We start from the raw sequence: 22335 nt of genomic DNA, 5'->3' as shown, positions 1-22335 counted from the left end.
CCGGCACCCATCAGGAAACTAACAATGGCGTGAAAGCCCAGCTCTCGGGCATCTGATACCATTTTACACTCTGCCAGCACCAGCACACATGTGACATACATACACACAAATGAAAGTAAATCTTAAAACAAAAAACCTTTTAAAAAAGGCACTGGAGCAATCCAGGAAGGGCAGAATTAGCCACTAGGAAACATTTCCAAGAATACAATTTTAGCGCTCTTCCTCCATTCTAGTTCCTCTCCCCATCTAGCTGTGCTGGAGATTAAACACGTTTTCATACATGATAGATAGGATTTTTAGTGAGCTACAACTGAGAACTCCATTCTCTTTCCTCTTTGTGTGTATATGACCATTTGTTGATGTATGTAGGTGTTGTACATGCACATACATGAACTTTAGTGTGGAGGCCGAAAGTCCACACTGGAAATGCTCCTCAACTGTTCCCCATTAAACAAATCAAACAACCCCCACCTATTTTGCATTACATTTATAGTGTGCAGATGTGCACAAGTGTGCCACAGCCCATGTGGAGCTCAGAGGACAACTTCCCACCATGTGGGTCCCAGGGAAGGTACTTGGTGGCAAGTGCCTCTGCCCCTGCGCCATCTCACTGGCCCATCTACATCTGTATTTATCCAAAGAGGGTTTCCCATAGAATCTGGCTCGTGACTTGACCTACTTTAGCTAGCCAGCTTCCCCAGAGATCCTGTCCAGTCTCTACCTCCTGAGTGCTGATTACAGTTACATGGATTCTGAGGATCTAAATCTCATCTTCCAGTTTGAGTGGCAATTGCTTTAACCACTGTGCCACCTCCCTCGCCCCAATTCTGTTTTCAAATCTTCACTCTCCATTTTTCTCCTTCTTCAGCTCTTTATTACCTTCCTTCTATTTTTGTTTATCTTTGTCAGATGCAAAATGTAACAATGGAGCTAGCTTGGCTGTAATGTTACAAGGGGATGGACTAAAATCTTGTTCCAGTACTCTGTCCTGTCTGTCTCTTGGAGAAATTAGTTTGGCTCTTTGGAAGCTACTTACTGGCTGTGCAGTGAGGTACATGGCTCTTCCCAGACTGCTCTTTCCCCTCTCTCTGCTTGTTTTTGCTACTCATCCATCACTGTCTCCACTCTAGCCTCTACCTATTCTTTTTCCCACTTTCCTCCAGTGCCATCTTTTCTTTCTTTAGATAGGTGGAGATTGCCATCCTCCACCATGGCCTGGACATCTCCTGCTGATCGGATGTGTTTCTATGGATACGGGTTTTACAGAAGACTGCAGTGTTAGAGGCTGAGAAATGCACAAAGTGATGAGGAATGCATTGACTGGCTGGCTGGCTGAAATAGGAGATGCAACTGGTGTTTCTAAATTGTATCAAAGCTGATTTAATTCAGACTTAGTTAAGTTGATAACCATAGGACGAAGAAGAAAAACAGATGTACAAGGCTGTAGGTTTAGAACCTTAAACAGTGCACTGCCGAGCATGCATGAGGCCTGGGTTTGATCACCGGCACCATGTAAGCCAAATACACAAATATCAGTCATAAGAAACTTCAGGAGAAAACCGTATTACTTAAGTAAATCTGGGCTTAGCAAACACACTAAGAACATTTTAAGACTTATTTTTAGTTTGGATTCTATACTTTGTTTTACCAGTGTTAAGTTTTTTTATTTTTCCTTTTTGAGACAGGATCTCAATCAGTAGCTCAGATTGGCTTTGAACTCATGATTCTCACTCCACAGAGTGTTGGGGTTCCAGGCAAGAGACACCATGCCTGGCTACTGGTTTTGCATTCCCTGCAAAATTTCGTGTTTTAAATGGTCTGTACTGAGTAATGTAACAGGACACGCACCTACAGGAGGCCGAATCCTTTCGAGATGTTGCTTGTCTTCCAGGCAGCATGCTGTGGAAATCACCTTGGCTCCTCTATGGTGTGCTAACTGAATTGCTATTGTGCCAAATGCCTGTGTGGAAATAGGTTTCAGTGGTCCATAGATACAGATGAGAAGACATACCTAATACACTTCATAGACCATTTAACACATATAATCCTTTGGCATTGTTTTAATATATTTTAAAATGTTACATAATAGAACAAAGAAATAATATTCTTAAACTTAGCAGGGCAGGCATCTGACATATTCTTTCAGAGCTGCAAGGTCAGACTGTAACCACATATGGAAGTCCAAGGATGGAGGTCTGTGCTCAGAAACATGGCCATGGAGAACAGTAGCCCATAACGGCATCGTTCGTCTAAGCTGGTGCCACAGCACGGACGGGAATGTCATCACATCACTTTATAGATCATGGCACTTCAGAGGCACCATCTCTGGATCCACAGGTAAGAACTCTCCTGATGTTGGCTATCAGACTACAGTCAATGGTGAGGATATTTCTGCCCCCATCCCAGAAATGTAGGTTTTAGCAAGTTTGTTAAAAAATAAAACTATGATTTTACCCTAAGTTCTACAATTTTGTTTTGTTTTTTTGAGACAGGGTTTCTCTGTATAGCTTTGGTGGCTGTCCTGGAACAGGAAAGCAGACCAGGCTGGCCTTGAACTCACAGAGATCCACCTGCCTCTGCCCAAGTGCTGGGATTAAAGGCGTGCATCACCACCGCTTGGCTGCACCTTTAAAAAAAATGGATCAAGTAGCATCTTATGGGTTTTTTTGGTGACACGTGTATTACACTTAACATGAGCACAGTTGAGGCTTGTATATGACCCACCTGATAAATGCCAACACCCTTACTAGCTAAGTAAGCATTAGGCTGTAGTTCAGAGTTGGCCGGGATGTCTACAGTAACTCCAGAGACCCATGAGCTATTTCGGACTCTGTCCAGTAGTAATGGATAAAAAGGCTTGGCTGGGACATAGCATAATGGTAGAACACTTGCCTAGTATGCACCAAGCCTTGGGTTGGTCACCACCACTGCAAAAAAGAAGGGAGAAACAAAAGTCTTGCCTTGCTTTTTAATTCACCAGTGGACTAGATAGAGTAGTTAGAAGCTGGCACACTAAGCCCAGCTCCAATGTGCTGTTGATAAAAGCTGCCTATAAGGATAAGTGAGAGGCTGGAAAAGAAATCCAACAGTTGAACAACACAGAAGGGAATCTGCAGACACAGCTTTCCTGCAGTTCCTGTGTTCACGGTGTATTGGCCTAAAATTTTTTCTTAACAAAAATCAAGTGGACTCACACTTGCTCCATCCATGATCAGCACGGACTTTCTGGGCGAGAGATGAGAAAGATAATACAGAGCGGTGCAGGCTCGGACGCCATCCCGAATGGCTCCAGCGGCTTCCGTCCATGAAACCTTTTCTGGTTTATGAACTATCACAGGGAAGAAGAAACAATTCATTAGTGCCAGCTCTTAGATCCAGTCAGACTCAGCTCTACCGCCATGGACCGCTGACCCTGCTCCACTCTCCTCTATCACTTGAATGTTTCCCTGTTTTTATTCTTCTGCACGGAGAAGCCATTCTGTTATGAGATAAATACACCCAGGAAGCACATACGGCACAGCTTCAGGACCAACTGTAAATCACACAACAAGCAGCGGCCTGTCTGGTTGGCAGTCAGTGTTCCAGCCTGTGCTTCAGAGTCCATCATGTCTGCATTCCTCTGCAGTTCCCAGTTCTGCCCGATTCCGAACCTGGGCTATGCAGAACCACACACTGTGGGTGTGTATATGACACAGAGCGTCTGTAGACTCAGCTCCGCGTTAGATTTTAGACGGGAATTTCCTTGTCCTCATTAGGGAGGCCACAGGGGCGCTTTCACTTTATTCTCTTGTAGAGTGGGCCATGTGGAGATCTTTGCTGGTTTATCCACTTGTTAGCTGAACACTTGCTTACAGGGTTTGGCAGTTAAACGGCACTGCTAAGGATGTCAGGGCATTGCCTCTGGAGAGAGAGAAGCAGGCCCGCAAAGCACCTGCTGCTCAAGAGTCTCCCATGCCAGTGCAGGTGCTGGCTCTTACTGTGACATCATTTGCTTTCCTGACCTCTCCCCTCATGTCTGCCCGCTTTCAGAGTCTTCTTATGAAGTGATTGTTGACATCTTGGGCAAACTTCCTACTTTCTTTATTATTGTTTTATGGGGATTTCTAATGTATTTCAGATGAGTCGTCTATTTATATGCTACAAATATTCTAAGCTGAGTATCCTGCAAAATGCTTGAGACGTGTGTTGAATTTCAGAATATTTGCATACACACAGTGAGCTATGTTGCAGACAGGACAAAATTCCCAATAGAAAATTTATTTGTTTTACATATATTTTATGTATATAGCTTGAAAATAATTTTATTTTATTCTTAAAGATTAATTTATTTCGATTTTGTGAGTATAGGTGTGTCTCCACATACGTCTGTACACCACTTGTGTGCAGTGCCCACAGAGGGCAGAAGAGGGCGCTGGGTCACATGAAACTGGAGTTACAAACAGTTGTGAGTGCCACACAGGTGCTGGGAACCAAACCCAGGTCCTTCAAAAGAGCAGCCAGTGCTATTAATATTAACTTCAGGACCACATCTTTGAAAGTGATTTTATTCAGTATTTTTAGCAGGCCTTCATTTTGTCTGTAACCTGTCATATGCAGGTAGGTGTGGAATTTCTGACTTGTGGCATCAAGCTGGTACTCCCAAGTTTTAGAGTTTAGAGTATTTTTTATTTCAGACTATAGCTGTTCAACATTTCAACTTGATTGCTCTGCTTTTCAATCCCTCTGGTAATGTCTTTAAGAAAGCAGTGCTGGGTGACATTGAGAGCAGCTGACCGGGTGCCATACTCCGATCATAGTACTGGGAAGCTGTACAGAGGGATATGAGTCAAAGACCAGCCTGAGCTACATAGCAAGACCCTGATTCAAAACCAAAACGGGCTGGCAAGATGGCTCAGCAGGTCCTGATGACCTGAATTCAATCCCCCAGAAACCACATGGTAGAGGAGAGAACTGACTTCAGCAAGATCTTCTCTGACCATCATCTCACGTGGACCATGGCATGCATGCACACATATGTACACACCACACACTACATGTAAAAGCAAAACCAAACAATATATAAATAATATTCTAGCACTTCTTTTCTTAAAATCCCAATAATGCCTTTCCATTGCACTTGGGGAAAATGTAAAATCCTGATATAGTTTACAAAGCTTGAAATATGCCTGGGTAGCCAGGTGGTGGTGGCACATGCCTTTACTTCCAGCACTCGGGAGGCAAAGTCTGGCAGATCTCTGTGAGTTCAAGGCCAGCCTGGTCTGCAAAGTCAGTTCCAAGACAGGCTCCAAAGCTACTCAGAGAAACCCTGTCCTGAAAAACGAACAAACAAAAACCTAAATATATATGTCTATGTGTGTACATGTTTACATACATTCATATATATGCATATATATATATATATATATATATATATATATATATCTACAGAGTGAATTCCAGGGAATCTAGGGCTACAAAGTGAAACCCTGTCTCAAAATTAAACAAAAAACCTTCCCCCAAACCCCCTCAAAATGGGATGATAAACTAAAATAAAAATAAAAGTTGTATATTATCTCCCATCAAACTGTTTCTTCAGATTTTGACTAATTCTTGTGTTCAAATAAATGTGGTATTGTCACCCCTACAAGCGATCCTTTCTGATTTGACCTCCCTTTGTGAGTCACGCTTTTCCTGTGACCTGGTCAGAGCAAGCACCAGTGCATTAACAACAGACTAGTGCCACCTAGTGGGCAGATGGAGCATTCACACAATATGGGGAGAATTCCCAAACATAATGAGCTGGGAATGAAACCAAGTACTATCTAGAGTATTTCTTTCTGAAACTCTTCAGGACAAGTATAATCTACATAAGCTTTCATCCTTGGTTCCTGGTCACAACTCCCACCGTCCACTTTATTTTCTAAATGACTATAAGTGTATCTTTCATTAAAGTATTTGGACCTTTTGTTCTTGGTTGCCTGATCAATGCAGGAAAAAGATGGCTTTTATATTTCTGGGGTATGTCAGTTCAGAAGCAAACTCCAGAAAGCCAAGTCCCTCTGCCTTTATGCACTTGACTCTATTGCTGTTTTGGTCTTGGAGTTGGCCTGCCTATAAAACTCTGACACACTTTTCCTGGTAGCAGATATGAAGACCTCCATTTTCTAGTAGGGGTCCTGCCCCACATCCAAGAGGAAGAAACGAGAGAGAGAGAGAGAGAGAGAGAGAGAGAGACAGAGAGAGAGAGAGAGAGCGCTCCTGTGCATATCTTCATCTGTGTTTATTTGTATCCTTTACTCTCCTTTACAGTAAACCTGTTCTTTACAAAATTTAAAATGACACCTTCTATTTTGTGTCAGTGCTTTGCCTGCATGTACGCATATGCTCCGCAGGCATGCCTGGTGCTCTCGGAGGTCAGAGAGGGCGTCAGATGCCCTGGAACTGCAGCTACAGATGGTCGTGAACCACTGTATGGGTGCTGGGAATCGAACCTTGGTCTTCTGCAAGAGCAACATGTGCTCTTAACCACTGTGCCATCCCTATAGCCCCCACCCTCAGCTCACTCAGCCTTCTTACAAATGAGCCTAAAGAGGGAGCCCTGCGGCCCACACTTGTGCCTGCGTCATAACGAAAAGCAGTCTTGTGGGACTGAGCCCTCAGCCGGTGGTACCCATGCCATCTCCAGGAAGACAGCGCCAGGAGCCAAGAGAACTAGGTAGGCATGAAGGACGCCTAGTGTAGAAGCGACTGCTGTGTGGAGAGAGCCCACACTCGGTCGGAAAGATCCATGTTGAGTACAGAGCAGAAGAAATGGACTCTGCTTTTTCTCTTTCATTTTTACCTACCCAATACTATCCCAATTTTGCTGATTATGAAATTGGGTGTGGAATAATAATTGGTTTGCCTAAAGCCTCATAGGTAATAAGGTTGAGTATGTGACCTAAAGTATATCTATCTCTTAAGTTCATCTATACACATTTTACTTGTGTGGCCTATTTGGAGGCAATATTCCCCCCATAACATTTTAGTCTGGCATATTTTATCAACATTTTATTCACTGACATAATCCCAATATTTGGAAGGCTGAAGTAGTAAGAGAATTAAGAATCTGAGACAAGCTTAGGATACACAGTGAGTCTTGTTTGAAAAGAAAAACAAGGGAAGACTCGGAGGAAATGTAAAAGGTGCACATATATAATTCTAACCACACATGCATATGCACACACCATTCGTGCAGTCCTTCAAAAACCATTAAGGGCAATAAAACCATATTTATTTAAGATTTTAAAAATTGGTGTTTCTTTAAGATTTACTTTTATAATTTATGTATGTGCGCACACACATCATGTACCATAGGAGGCCCGAAGAGGGCGAGGTATTCTGTGTTGCTGGAGTGATAGGAACCTGTAGGCTGTAGTGATAGGTATGGGGCTTTGGGATCCGAACCCAGTCCCATGATAGAACAGAGTGCTCTCAGCTCCAGAACCAAGGTTCCACTGCCTGCTCCAGTCTAGCACCTGCATTAGATGCTCACTGCTCGTTATGTTATAAACAAATAAATATGGATCAATGACTGTAGTAATAAGAGGAGCGGGGCTGTGTCCCTGGCACCCCAGCCGCCTGGCTAGCTTATGCCCCGAAATAACAACACACAAACTGTATTCATTTAAACACTGCTTGGCCCTTTAGCTCTAGCCCTTACAGGCTAATTCTCACATCCCGATCAACCCATCTCTAATAATCTGTGAGCACCGGTCTTACCGGGAAAGGTTCAGCATGTCTAACCTGGCGGCTTGCTTCATCGCGTGCGTCTGCGTCTGCCCGGGAGAGCGGACCATGGCGTCTCCCTGAGGTGTCTGCTCCCGAGAGGAGAGCTGTGGAGTCTGAGCTCACTTCCTCTTCCTCCCAGCGTTCTGTTCTGTTTACTCCTCCCACCTATCTTCTAACCAATGAGGGCCAAGCAGTTTCTTTTTATTTAACCAATGACCTTCCTCCATCAAATGACAGCTACACAAACAGAAAAAAATGAACATTATATTTCTTTTTAGTTTTGGCACAGAGAAAATGGTAGAGAAAGATGAAAATGTATGTCCAGTTTTGAATGAAAAAAATAAAAATTATTTTTAAGTTTGTCAGAATGCAAAGCATTGGGGCTCGGGAGATGGCTCAGTGCTAAAATGCACTTGCCATCAAGTCTGGTGACCTGCGGAACCCACACGGCAGGAGAACACTGTCTGACTCCTACAAGTTGTCTTTGGCTGTCACACATGCACCGTGGCATGCCTGTCACCCCTCCGCCCGTATGCACATGCACACAATAAGTAGCTAAATGTTTAAAAAGCAGAAGGACAAAAGAGCTAAACTAGCTGGAGGAGTGTGCAGTCTGTGAAACTATGCACATTTGGGAGCTGACGTGGAACCTCACTCCTGGGGTTGGTGAAAGAACAGAACTTACATGAACCGAAACTGACTGCGTGCCGAGTTCTCAGTAAATAGTCACCAGGCTAAGCATGAACAGAAATTCAAGTTGAATCTGACATTTCCCAATGCAAAGTCTCATTGAAAGCACTAAAGTCATCTTCTGCCCATAAAATAGTAGAGCTGCAAACAGAACATGGTTTCCTAGCTGAGTCTCCTCATTAGTGCATTGTGAATGTGACCAGGATTCTCACCTAAAGGTCACACTGCTGGTGGTCATTTGTCAGTATTTTAAAGAACCATTTTAAAGAATTGTTACCCTACATACTTTGGTACACTTCTGGACTGTAACCCATCTTTCTGCTTTAGACATAAAACCTGTAAACAAAACATCATTTGGATGGTAAACTCTATAGTTAGGATCCTTGTTCCCTTCCTTCTGATCTGTGCTAGCATTCTTCAGTGCTGGGTGGGATGTGGATGACGGCACTGTTCACCTGGCATGCATCAGGCCTCTGGCTTCCACCTCTAGCACCTTACAACAGGCAAGCAGAACCTTTCACTGCTGACTGATGCCCAGCGGGGCTTTGTCTTGTTGCTGTTTATTTTTTAAGCCATTTGGTTGTGAACATGTGCTCATGTATATTTGGGTGGACATACCCGTGCACAAGCAGGTGAGGAGGCCAGAGTTACATGCTGGATGCCTTCTCAATCATTCTCCATCCTATTTTCTGAGATAAGATCTCTCATTGAACTTGGGTGCCCTCTGATTGGTTAGGTTGGCTGGCCAGCAAGTATAGGGATCCTCCTGTCCCTGCCTCCCTCAGCATTGAGGTTATGGGTTGTCAGAACCCAAAAATGTGAACCTATTCCACCTAGTCTAAAGGTCACAGAGTCTGAGCTGATTTTGCCCTCTCAAAGTTAATAAGTGTGGCTACACACCCTGATCTAGGGTGTGGTTACTTAATGTTTTGGACTTTAAGGAAGTCCATAGAGGTAGATCCACTTCACCCTGACCAAAGGTCAAAGAATTTAAGCATATTTTGGCTCCTTCTTTTGAAATAGGAGGTTTGACCTCGGGAGTGGCTGCCTTCAGAATACTTGATCTAGGGTGGGTTCACTGCCAAAATATCAGGAAATAATGGCTTCATGTCTCAAGTGTTGGAGCCAAGTTCTAGTTGTACTTTGTATCATGTTAAAGCCGTCTTTTGCCTTCTTCCCTTGGTGAGGGAGGTCCTTCTGTATATGTGTTGCTTTCATTGGTTAATGAATAAAACTGCTTTGGCCTACAGCAGGGCAGAATAAAGTAAGGCAGGAATTCCACACAGATACAGGTAGAAAGGAGGCCGAGTTAGGGAGATGCCATGTAGCTGCTGCAGGAGACAGATGCTGAATAGAACCTTACAGGTAGGCTACAACCATGTGGTGATACACAGATTAATAGAAATGGGTTAATTTAAAATATAAGAGTTAGCCAGGAATATGCCTAAGCTATAGGCCAGGTAGTGTTGTAATTAATACAGCTTCTGTGTTATTATTTTGGATCTGAGTAGCCAGGAAATGAATGAGCAGCCTCCGCCAACATTCCCCCCTTTTGTATTGGGGTATAAAAGTGCACAAAGACAAAACCGTGGGTGAACTCAATATGGAGATGCACTGAGTTGCCCTCCCAGTACTATCCTGTGTCTATCTCTTCTTCCTGCCTAACATTTCTAATCCTCACGCTCCTATGCTGGAAGATATGAACCCGCCGCCGCTAGGATTGCAGCTAGGATGGTGGCAGAAGTCACCCCACAAAGGTGGTTCCTGACAACAGGTGTCCACCACTGCCTCTGGAGTTTGTGTGACTTCTGGATTCTGAATACAGGTCCTCAGGGTTGTGTGGCAAGCTCTTTACTGAGCCACACCTTTGCTGACTGTCACTCTTTACACTTCAGCTTCTATAGCAAGCATTGTCCTTAATAGTCCTAGCTCCTAAGTGTTCTTCATCTCTTCTAACTGCTTAGGTGATGAACTATCTTGTCATTATTTTCAGGAAGTATGTATGTATTTAGGAAATACCCAATATATAGTTTCTCATGAAAAATAAAACTGAATATTTTTATTAGCAACAGAAACCAAATATAAGCATTCTTAATTCTTTCCTGCCTCAGTTTTGACAAGTACTGTCTGATTTTGTACATTTTTTTTGTTTTAGTTAATAATGAAGAGTTCAATGGTATAGCACTTGCTTAGTAGGTTGGAGGCTCTAACTTCCATCTCTAGCAACAGATACACACACACACACACACACACAACACACACAGACATAACACACGGACACATACATATACAGATATACACACACAAACACACACACATAAACAGATACATACACAGACACACAGAGACACACACACATGCACACACTCAGATCAACAAAGGGCAAGACATTTTCAGATTCTGATTTGAATAAAATTTCAGAGCCACAGGCAATGTTAGTAAACCTCGCAGGTTTACACACATGCTTAGTCTAAACATTAATTTTATAAATAATGTAAGCTACATGTATAGCAGTTATACTACAGGTCAGTGAAATAAGACTGATAAAGTTCCAGATGACTGGACGGCCACATACCTAAGTAATGCTCATGTACTCGAATAACTTCACAGAGTCCAGGGTCTTCTGAATCCAAGGGCAAAATTCCTAAAAATTAAAATGAGAAGTTTAAGGGGGGAAAATGCCCCAAAGGAATTCATTCCCCATGCACTGTGTCCATGTAAACTCTGTCCATCAAGTCACAGGGAAGGGAGCGATGTTGCCGCACCTGTCCTGTCATGAGCACTGGGACACCAGTGACACCTCTTTTCTCTCTCCTGTCACTCCCGAGTGACAGTAAAGACCATGTCCTCTGTCCTACTGCCAGTTTGCAGTGTCGGGGCCCCTGATGTCCCTTCATAGTTTTGTTTCACAGGCTGCCCCGGTGTGACTTCAATAAAGGCCCGTGCTCCTGGAGGCTAGAAAGGTTCTAATTCTGCTCTCTTACAAAAGGAAACTTGGGCAATACAGAGTGTTACTGATTTCTTGGGTGGAAAAGTAAAGGAATAAAATCAGTAGTTCTTGAAAATGCAAGTCAGAGGCCCCGTGAAAGCTGAAGACACCTTCCCACATATCTGATCTTTAATGGCGTTCTCCAAGATCAGTAGGACACTGTCTGTGAAGATGAGGAACAACAATTATAAAAGTGACATTCTACATGTGTTTCATGGCTGTCTGGGACACAAGCATGAACAGGTGTTTATAACATTCTTTCAATAATTATGGATAACAAACTGCAGGGCTGGAGAGATGGATCAGTGGTTAAGAGAACTTGACCTCTTCTAGAGGCCTTGAGCTCAATTCCCAGCATCCACATGGTGACTCACAACCATTTGTAATGGGATTGATGCCCTCTTCTGGTGTTTATGAAGACAGACCATTCATATACATAAAATATAAGAATAAGTAAATCTTAAAAAACAAACTGCCTCAAGTTAATTTTCAGTTTTACAAGAGAAGCAGAGAGCTCTCTAGGGTTCAAACTGGGGTGGAGAACAGAGGTTCTACATGGCCCACTCCATCAGCAATCTTCAAGCCTTGGCCTGTGACTAGAAATTTCAATCTGGCCAAACAGGAGGGACCAAGCAGGCAAGTTGAGCGTCAGGGTGAGCTTGAGGTATGGCCACATTTCTATCTATGTAAAACAACTCTGATAGCTAGATACTTGCAGGCTCTCGGTTTTCTTCAGCAATGATACTTGAGAGCAAGTTTCCAAAGCCTGGAAAATATTTTTATTTTTGAGTGTTAGGATTGAACCTTAGGCCTTGTACATGCTATACCCCAGCCAAATAAAAGCATTTTTATATGAAGTAAGGTCATAATGAACATTAATAATGACACAGAAAAAAAAGATGAGATGACAATGAAACACAGGGCGGGAAACAGGACCCGTGAACTGCAGCTTACCGACCACCTCATCATCCGGGCGAAAGAATGATACCTTGGCGCCAACTGAAGAGCAGAGAAAGGGAAGCATTAACATCACAAAATTACTAAATATAATTACTTCATTTAATTAAACCTCTTTATTTTACTGCGTGTATGGGTATTTTGGCCTTGTGTATATCTGTGTACCTTGTGCATGCTTGGTGCCCATGGAAGCCAGAGAGGGCATTAGATTTCCTGGAACAGTGTTACAGACAGTGTGAATCACCATGTGGATGCTGGGAATCAAACCTGGGTACCCTGGAAGGGCAACCAGTGCTCTCAACCACTGAGCCACTTCTCCAGCCCCCTAAATTTAATTTTTATTTAGCTATTAAAACAAAGGAAAAAGCCAGACAATGAAATCATCCACAAGAGTGTAAAAATCCACTCAGTCCAAGGGTGAAGAACTTGTGGAAGGTGGAGCACTTCAAGTCTCGTTTCTCTTGACAACCTGAGTTACATGGGTGTTGACACTTTCTGTACCACTGCCAATGAGGCTGACTTTCAGGAGACAGGCGCAAAGAAAAACAACACCTTCTGTGGCTTCTGATGGCTGTTCTCTACACCCCCACCGCTTGTGCTAGGCACATCTGTCATCTCGGCCACAATGGGGAATTTCTGTTGGGAGCCGCATGTTACTTTGATGGGGCAGGAGAGATGGCTCAGCAGTTGGGAGCACTTGCTGTTCTTGCAGAGGATTGGATCAGGTTCCCAGTCCCACAAGATGGTTCACACTGTCTGTAACTCCAGTCTGAGGGGATCTGCTGCTCATTCTGTCTTCTATGGATACACACACATCCATGCAGGCCTGCACACAGTGCACACACACATACACACACACACGTTTGTAAATAAAAAAAAACAACAAAAAATTACTCTGACTTGGTGGTAAATAAGTTCTGGTTGGCATCCAGAAAGTTTCTGGAACTTTATTTTTCATTTTATCTATCATTATTTTGTGCATACATGAGTATACGTCATGGCAAACATGGTGGTCAGAGGACAACTTTTGGGAGGTGGTTGCTTTGCAACCAGGGAATGGACTCAGGTTATCAGGCTTGTGTGGTACAGTACTCTTACTGGATGAACCACCTCTTTGGCCTCTGGGAACTTGGACTCCAGCCCCAGATGCGTGTGTGTGCACATACAAGCTCATCTGCCAAAAGTCAACTGCTAAGAATCTTTTCGTTTATTTGTTTGTTTTTTTTCCCCGAGGGAGGGTTTCTTTGTAGCTTTGGGGCCTGTCCTGGAACTAGCTCTTGTAGACCTGGTTGGCCTTGAACTCACAGAGATCTGCCTGCCTCTGCCTTCCAAGTGCTGGGATTAAAGGCGTGCACCACCACTTGAGTATTTTTTTTCTAAGAGCTATAAAATGAAATAGGAAGAAAACAGTCCAATGCTGATGACTGCCTTGTGCTCAGAGTCTTCCTGTAAAGCTTTATAGTAACCTTACAGTATATTTATAGCATTCCTTATAGTATATGAATAATACACCTTACAGTATATTTGTAGCATTCCTTATAGTATATGAATAATACACCTCACAGTATATTTGTAGTATTCCTTATAGTATATGAATAATACACCTCACAGTATATTTGTAGTATTCCTTATAGTATATGAATAATACACCTCACAGTATATTTGTAGTATTCCTTATAGTATATGAATAATACACCTTACAGTATATTTGTAGTATTCCTTATAGTATATGAATAATACACCTTACAGTATATTTGTAGTATTCCTTATAGTATATGAATAATACACCTTACAGTATATTTGTAGTATTCCTTATAGTATATGAATAATACACCTTACAGTATATTTGTAGTATTCCTTATAGTATATGAATAATACACCTTACAGTATATTTGTAGTATTCCTTATAGTATATGAATAATACACCTTACAGTATATTTGTAGTATTCCTTATAGTATATGAATAATACACCTTACAGTATATTTGTAGTATTCCTTATAGTATATGAATAATACACCTTACAGTATATTTATAGTATTCCTTATAGTATATGAATAATACACCTTACAGTATATTTATAGCATTCCTATAGTATATGAATAATATACCTTACAGTATATTTATAGTATTCCTTATAGTATATGAATAATATACCTTACAGTATATTTATAGCATTCCTTATAGTATATGAATAATATATCTTACAGTACATTTATAGCATTCCTTATAGTATATGAATAATACACCTTACAGTATATTTATAGTATTCCTTATAGTATATGAATAATACACCTTACAGTATATTTATAGTATTCCTTACAGCATATTTATAGTACACCTTACAGTATATTTATAGTACACCTCACAGTATATTTACAGTATACCTTACAGAATATCTTACAGTGTATGTGACCCCAAATCTCATCTTTTGGTACTCAGCAAGTAACTCTAAGTATGCAATCTGTTCTCCCTCTTGCTTGCTTTCTCTGGGGACCTTCCTGTGCCATTACCTCCAGTTCTGGCTCTGACTCTCTGAGCTTTTCCTCCTGTTTCCGGGTGGTTTATGTTCTCCTGGGATTACCTGGCTGCTTCTCCTGGCTTCTTTCACACTCTTCATTTCACTATCCCTCAAACACGGGTATTCCAGAGGTTCCTTCTTAGGTCTACAGGCTCCCTGGCTCGTCAACTCTGATTTGTGTTCTGTTTCTCTACACACTACCTGTACAGCACTGCTAACCCCAGCAGCTGTCTACTAGACATGACAACTGAGAAACCATTTTCCTTTCTGGAACTCAACCAGTGCAGGCCTGAACTTGTCACAATGATGTCGCTCACAGCTCTCACCTTTTCTCATTCCCCACGGCTGATCAACTATTAATGCCTGCTGACTTCATTTCCTCAATTTTCCTCGGTCAGTCCTTCTGCTCTGCCCTCACTGCCCAGCTTATGGACAGTTACCTCTCGTGTGCTGGTCTATTACCCTCCCAGTCCTCTTGTCAGGAGCAGGTTTGCTTGAATCCACTCTCTAAGAGCCACCCTAACAATCTCATTTGTAATGCTCACCAAGAGTCCGGTTGGCTTTGGTCAACCCTCCTGTTTGTTTCTTTCTGAGAACAAGTCTGTGTTCATTCATTCTTTGTTCACTATCTTTTATTCTCTTCTATTTAAAGAATACTTTTCCTTTTTATTTTTCTGCCATCTGTAAGGGCAGAACCCATGGCCTTGAGCATGCTAGGCAAGCACACTCCCACTGAGCCACACACTCGGCCCCAACACTATCCCTTTGTATAGTGTTTATAAACAAGTCCAACTTACTATGTGAGTCAGCTGTAGACCAAAATGTATACAACATCAGCAACCATGTTAAATGAAGTTTTCCAAGTCTGCTTTACATCAGGCATTTAACAGTGGAGTGGTTCACTCATCTAAAACCAGAACTGTCGTTTCAAGGAGAAGTAACCAGTAAAACCTTTTTGATTACCCTAAAGTATTTTTTTTAAGTAAATAATGATTTTTAGCATATAGAACAGGAACCCTATGTATCTGAAAACTTTATTTCTAGAGCTAGCCAATATTCACTGACAGGTATTCACGATCAAATGTGTCTGCCCTTAGTGCACATGCATACATGACTGGTGTGTGTCTGCTCTTAGTGCACATACATACATGACTGGTGTGTGTCTGCTCTTAGTGCACATACATACATGACTGGTGTGTGTCTGCTCTTAGTGCACATACATACATGACTGGTGTGTGTCTGCTCTTAGTGCACATACATACATGACTGGTGTGTGTCTGCCCTTAGTGCACATACATACATGACTGGTGTGTGTCTGCCTTTAGTGCACATACATACATGACTGGTGTGTGTCTGCCCTTAGTGCACATACATACATGACTGGTGTGTGTCTGCTCTTAGTGCACATACATACATGACTGGTGTGTGTCTGCTCTTAGTGCACATACATACGACTGGTGTGTGTCTGCTCTTAGTGCACATACATACATGACTGGTGTGTGTCTGCTCTTAGTGCACATACTAAGAATGTTAACAAATATGGGGTCAGCCATCCTTGAATTCTACTTATGATTTTAATTATAATACAAATGATACTCTTTCAGTTATCTGAATGATCATTTTATCCTCCTTTAATCTACCCAGACTGTAGGAAAAAGTCTAATTAGATGACCATTAAATTCATTCACTGCTTAGTAAGCATGTATTTACCCATTATACATTTAATAAGACAATGTCTGTCCTCAGAGTTATCAATAAGAAAAACAGATACAAAAATAAGTAGATCATGATAAACACTTTAAGGAAAGCCAGGCTCTGGGATTTAGCTGCCACATCACAAAAACAAAAAGGACAAAATTGGTCATTTTAGTCAATATAATTACATATGAATTAATAACTAAATATTTTCTGAAGTATAAGTTCTTAGAAGCTTAATCTGTTTTAATTTTTAAAAATAAATTTTAATTAATTTATAGCTAGGCATGGTGGCACACACCATTAATCCCAGCACTCAGGTGGCAGAGGCAGGTGGATCTCTGTGAGTTCAAGGCCAGTCTGGTCTACAGAAAGAGTTCCAGGACAGCCAGGCTACACAGAGAAACCCTGTCTCAAAAAGCAAAACAAAATAAATTATAAGACATTATTTTATGTATTGGTAACTTTATTAGCTATTATTAAATTTCTTTTACTATAGAAAATATACATGATACTTACCATCTAATACAATTCCAGCAACTTCTCTTCCAACAGGAAAGAAATCTTTTTCCATCTTCATTTCTGCCAGAAGCTAAATCATGACAGAAGCTATTAGCCATTTATCAGTCAAGAATAAATTCTGAACTTACATGGTAACGCAATACTATGATCCCAACACTTGCCTCAACCCCAGCATGCAGGAAGACAGAGGCCAGTCTGAGCAACACAGCGAGTTCTCATGGCTAGCCTGAGCTGCACAGAGAGATTGTGGGTCAAAGACCAAACGAAACCAACAATGACAAACAAGCCAACTGACCCACCAGTGGAAAAACAAAACAATAAAAACCATCTCTGACTTATGGGAAAGTGGGGACAACAGCAACAACATACTCCTGCCACAGAAACAGCAAACAACTCCCCAGACCCTTCTTCCAGAGTGGGAGCCATGTGGCTGAGGCGTCTGACACAGGGCTGAGGTCTGGGTGTCATCGCTCAAACCACCAGGACATCTTAACTTTTTCTCTGCCAAGATGAAGGGAAGTTATGCCCTGAACAAATCCCCTTGGCTAAATCCTGCTTCCCAGTCACCTATTCAAGTGAGGTGGGGGGGGGGTGCCGAGAGCTCTGCAGAGCAGGGAGGTGTGGCGAGATACACACACACACAGACACACAGACACACAGACACACACACACACACACACACACACACACACAGAGCGAGAGAGCGAGAAAGCGCACTGCAGAACAGGGAGGTATGGAGAGAGAGAGAGAGAGCGCACTGCAGAACAGGAAGATGTGGTGACACACATGCGCGCGCACACACACACACACACACACACACACACACACAGAGCACGAGCACTGCAGAACAGGGGGGTGTGGTAAGAGAGAAAGAGAGAGAGAAAAAGAGAGAGAGCACTGCAGAACAGGAAGGTGTGGCGACACGCACACACACACACACACACACACACACAGCACGAGCACTGCAGAACAGGGGGGTGTGGTAAGAGAGAAAGAGAGAGAGAGCACTGCAGAACAGGAAGGTGTGGCGACACACATGCACACACACACACACACACACACACACACATAGAGCACGAGCACTGCAGAACGGGGTGTGGTAGGAGAGAGAGAGAGAGAGAGAGAGAGAGAGAGAGAGAGAGAGAGAGAGATCACTGCAGAACAGGAGGTGTGGCCAAGCCCCACACCCTTTAAGGATCACATGGGCTGGGCTAGGGATGTAGCCTAGTGGGTAAGGCTTGCCTAGCATGCAGAAAGCCCTGAGTTCCACCCTACACCACACAAAAACCAGGTATGGTGGCACAAATGGCAATCCTAGCACTTAAGAGGTGGAGGCAGGAGGGTCAGAATCTTATGTTAAGGTCAGTCTGGGTATGTAAGTGAGATTCTGTCTTAAAAAAAAGTCACCTGGATTTCTACCCGGGTCTTGGGTTAGCAAGCAGAGGGAAAGGTGGTGGTATAAGGATCTCAGACTTATTTGGCGAGTGCAGGCTTTTTTGAGTTGCATGAGTGTTTTGCCTGCACATGTGTAAAAGCACCACATGAGTGCCTGGTGCCTTACAAAGGTCGGGGTTAGGGTTGGATGCCCTGAAACTGGAGTTACAGATGGTGGGGCTGCCATGTGGGTGCTGGGAACCAAACCCAGGTCCTCTACAAAGGCAACAGATACTCTTAACTGCTGAACCAACTTTCCAAGCTGCTACTATTTTTCAATTTAAAATCTAACAAAAAAAGAATGGGGGCTGGAGAGATGGCTCAGTGGTTAAGAGCGTTGGCTGTTCTTCCTGAGGTCCAGCAACCACATGGTGGCTCAAACCATCCATCTATAATGAGATCTGGCTCCCTCTTCTGGCGTGCGGGCATACATAGAGGCAGAATGCTGTATAAATAAATACATAAATCTTAAAAAAAAAAGAAGCCCTCTTATATGTATACTGCTTTTCCAAAAATTTCTCTTTTAGTGTGGAACTTCACACTTTCCCTAGGATGTCCATATGACTTTGTTATGGAAACACTGGGGATTTACCCCTCACCTATGTGTGTCTGTGTGGTAGTCCTGGAGACTGACCAGGGCCTTGAGCATGCTCAGGAGGTACTCTGTCTTTTACTTTCCTTTATGCCCATTTAGTTATAACTGTGGCTTTAACAATTGCATCTTTCATTTACATATGCATTTTCTTACATTAATGTACTGTCTTCATAACCATCGTGCTTAATGGTACCTAATAATTCATTTTTGTTTTCATTTTCCAACATAAGGTTTCTCTGTGTAGCCTTCGTATCCTGGAACTCACTTTGTAGACCAGTTTGGTCTCAAACTCATGGAGATCTGCCTGCCTCTGCTGGGATTAAAGGTGTGAGCCACCACCGCCTGGCTGCTACAGTTCATTTAACTATTTGTCATTTCTTCCTGTCTGTGGTAGAGGGCTTGCCTAGCATTCACAAGGCCTGGGTTCAAACCCCCAACACCACCCATGACCAGAATCTATGTGAATCCTATACAGTTTAACAGTAACTGACTGGACAGCATGTCTACTGAGCAGGAACACATTAGATATCACCCAACTGTAGGCATGGACATCTAAAATGTGCACCAAATCAGTCGTCTTGTCTGCATCCTTCCTGCCGCATACTGAACTGGCTCTTCCCACCCTGATCCCAATGTGACTGTGTTTGGAGATAGAGACTTTAAGAATGAACTAACATTAAATGAAGTTGGGAGGGGAGACTCCTAATCCAGCAGGACTGGGACCAAGGACAACAATGACACCAGGAGCAGGCACACAGAGAAAAGCCAGGTGAGCAAGGAAGTCATTTGAAAACCCTGAATTATAGACCTGAGGCCAGCCTGCTGCACACTGACTTTTCTTGGACTTTTACCCTTCAAATCTGAGATATAGTTTCAGTTGTTCAAGTCAAAAGATCAAACAAAAACCACAATCAAACAAACATCAACAAAACTCCCAAAACAAAAACAGAAGAAAAATCTGAATCTGAGGAACACACCTATAATCCAGTTCCTGGAGACTGAGATATGAGGACCATGGCCAGCCTGGGCTACAGAGTAAGGCCAGCCTGGTGACACAGTGAGAACCTGTCTCACGACAAGACCTGAAAATACTTATCATGGCAATTTAATATTTATTTATCACTATTAACTATTTATTTACCATTTAAAGCCTGTTGTTGTTGTTTAAGACACTGTGGGGCCCTGGCTGACTTGGAACCAGCTATGGGACCAGACCTGCCTCAAACTCTCAGAGGCCTCTGCCTCCTGGGTGCTGGGCTTATGTGTCACTGTGCCTGGGACAAAGGCACTTTTTTTTTTTTTTTTGCTTTTTGAGATAAGATTTCTCTATGTAGCGCTGGCTGTCCTGAAACTCACTCTGTAGACCAGGCTGGCCTCAAACTCAGAGATCCACCTGCCTCTGTCACTTGGGTGCTGGGATTAAAGGTGTGCACCACCATTGGACTGGAGATATATGCTTATGAGACAGATAAGAATACCAAGAATATAAATCTTATCTAAAAAATGTGAACTAGAAATACATACAATTCAGTAGTTGATACACTATTTTTAGTTTCTATTTTTATTATAGTTATAAAAGTAATTTCTTTCTTGACCGATAGGACTTGATAAATATAAATTCTTAGGCTCTTTCAAAATAAATTTATAAAATATTTCCACATAATCATGTAAAACACAAATCAGACCATTCATTCACCCTAATGTAAAAATATACAAGGAAGAAGAGGCAGAGGCAGGCAGATTTCAGTAGTAAATTCAAGACCAGCTTGGTTTACAAAGAGAGTCCAGGACAGTTAGGACCATTACACAGAAAAACACTGTCTTGAAAAACAAAACAAAGAAACATACATATATACACACATGCACGCACACACACTTATATATTTATTTTTTCTTGCTCAGTTTTTCTAGGGAAAATAATTTCTTGTACTCAGAAATCAATTTCCACTATACATTATGTATACTCTGAAATTCTCTTTTGTATTCCAGCCACAATAAAAGCATCAATACCTTTGTGTTTATTGGGCTCAGAGCACAGGCCTTAACTTGAAGTTTCACAAAGTTATCGTCTGTAACAGGAAGATTCTCCTAGAATCAAATAAAAAGACCATGCGTTACACATTCCTCTGAGAGTGTTCATTAGTGAAAATGTCTATATATAACTGAAAAAATTAAACTGATGGCAAATCTTATGATTATCCTAAGTTTAAAAGGTAAAACCAATTATCTACTAGTATATGATAAAAAGGAGAAAACCAGTAATACAGTTTTTTTTTTTTTTTTTTTTTTTGGTTTTTCGAGACAGGGTTTCTCTGTGGTTTTGGAGCCTGTCCTGGAACTAGCTCTTGTAGACCAGGCTGGTCTCGAACTCACAGAGATCCGCCTGCCTCTGCCTCCCGAGTGCTGGGATTAAAGGCGTGCGCCACCACCGCCCGGCTAGTAATACAGTTTTAAAAAGCTTTCGTATCATTATTTTAAAAGTCCTCAAAGACCCACGTGGATGAAACAGAAACAAACAGCTTCACAGCATAGATTGACAAGGATTGTCTTTTAACCTGAATAATTAAAAACTGTCAGATCTTTACAGGACATATGACAAACAGCCTTTACTAAAAGCTGGAGTTTCCTCATGCTAGGAATGAAATCCGGCAATGTTGCTTGTTCATCCGTTTCTAGTATCTACTCCACAAGCCCCAGCAGAGCCCACAGTACTTTGCTACCAAAGCATTAACATCATGGGATTTAACTACCTCCTATACTCTAGCTGTATAAAGAAAGTGACAAAGGCAAAAAATACTCCCACCTGGAACACTCAGAGTCACCCAGCTATTAAATACAATATCACTTCTAGGCAGGTGGTGGTGGCGCACATCTTTAATTCCAGTACTTGGGATGCAGAGGCAGGCAGATCTCTGTGAGTTCGAGGCCAGCCTGGTCTACAGAGAGAGTTCCAGGACAGCCAGGGCTACACAGAAAAACCCGTTTCAAAAAAACAAAATAAAACAAAAAAACCAAAAACCAAACGAAATGAAAGAAACCCCTCCAGTCTCCCAGATACCCACATTCTGGACCATGAACTGAACTACGTCCCTCAGTGATACTTGGACGGCTCTTGCACACCACCCCCATCCCAGGGATCACTATGTTTTAGTTGCCACACACAACATCTGGGAGCATCTTTACTA

General features: G+C 42.3%; 1 protein-coding gene across 3 annotated transcripts in view; it reads right to left on the bottom strand.

The window, feature by feature from the left end:
- Cryzl1 (crystallin zeta like 1) overlaps positions 1-22335 on the bottom strand; it is a 42328-nt gene that overhangs the window by 5850 nt on the left and 14143 nt on the right. For 2 of the 3 annotated variants that reach the window (XM_041673267.1, XM_041673268.1), the window contains exons 3-8: positions 21161-21238; positions 17119-17191; positions 12383-12427; positions 11015-11083; positions 3195-3328; positions 1849-1960 (exon numbers count right to left, since the gene is read on the bottom strand). In XM_041673267.1, the coding sequence (XP_041529201.1) occupies positions 1849-1960; positions 3195-3328; positions 11015-11083; positions 12383-12427; positions 17119-17191; positions 21161-21238 (511 nt within the window). The remainder of the gene's footprint in view (positions 1-1848; positions 1961-3194; positions 3329-11014; positions 11084-12382; positions 12428-17118; positions 17192-21160; positions 21239-22335) is intronic. The other variant, XM_041673269.1, reaches the window with a different exon arrangement.

Source organism: Microtus oregoni, unplaced genomic scaffold, assembly GCF_018167655.1.
Source record: "Microtus oregoni isolate MIOR12 unplaced genomic scaffold, Mior012 000023F_ref0000262, whole genome shotgun sequence".
NCBI lineage: Eukaryota > Metazoa > Chordata > Mammalia > Rodentia > Cricetidae > Microtus > Microtus oregoni.
Note: the sequence above shows the minus strand (reverse complement) of the source record. Positions and strands in the feature narration are given on the sequence as shown.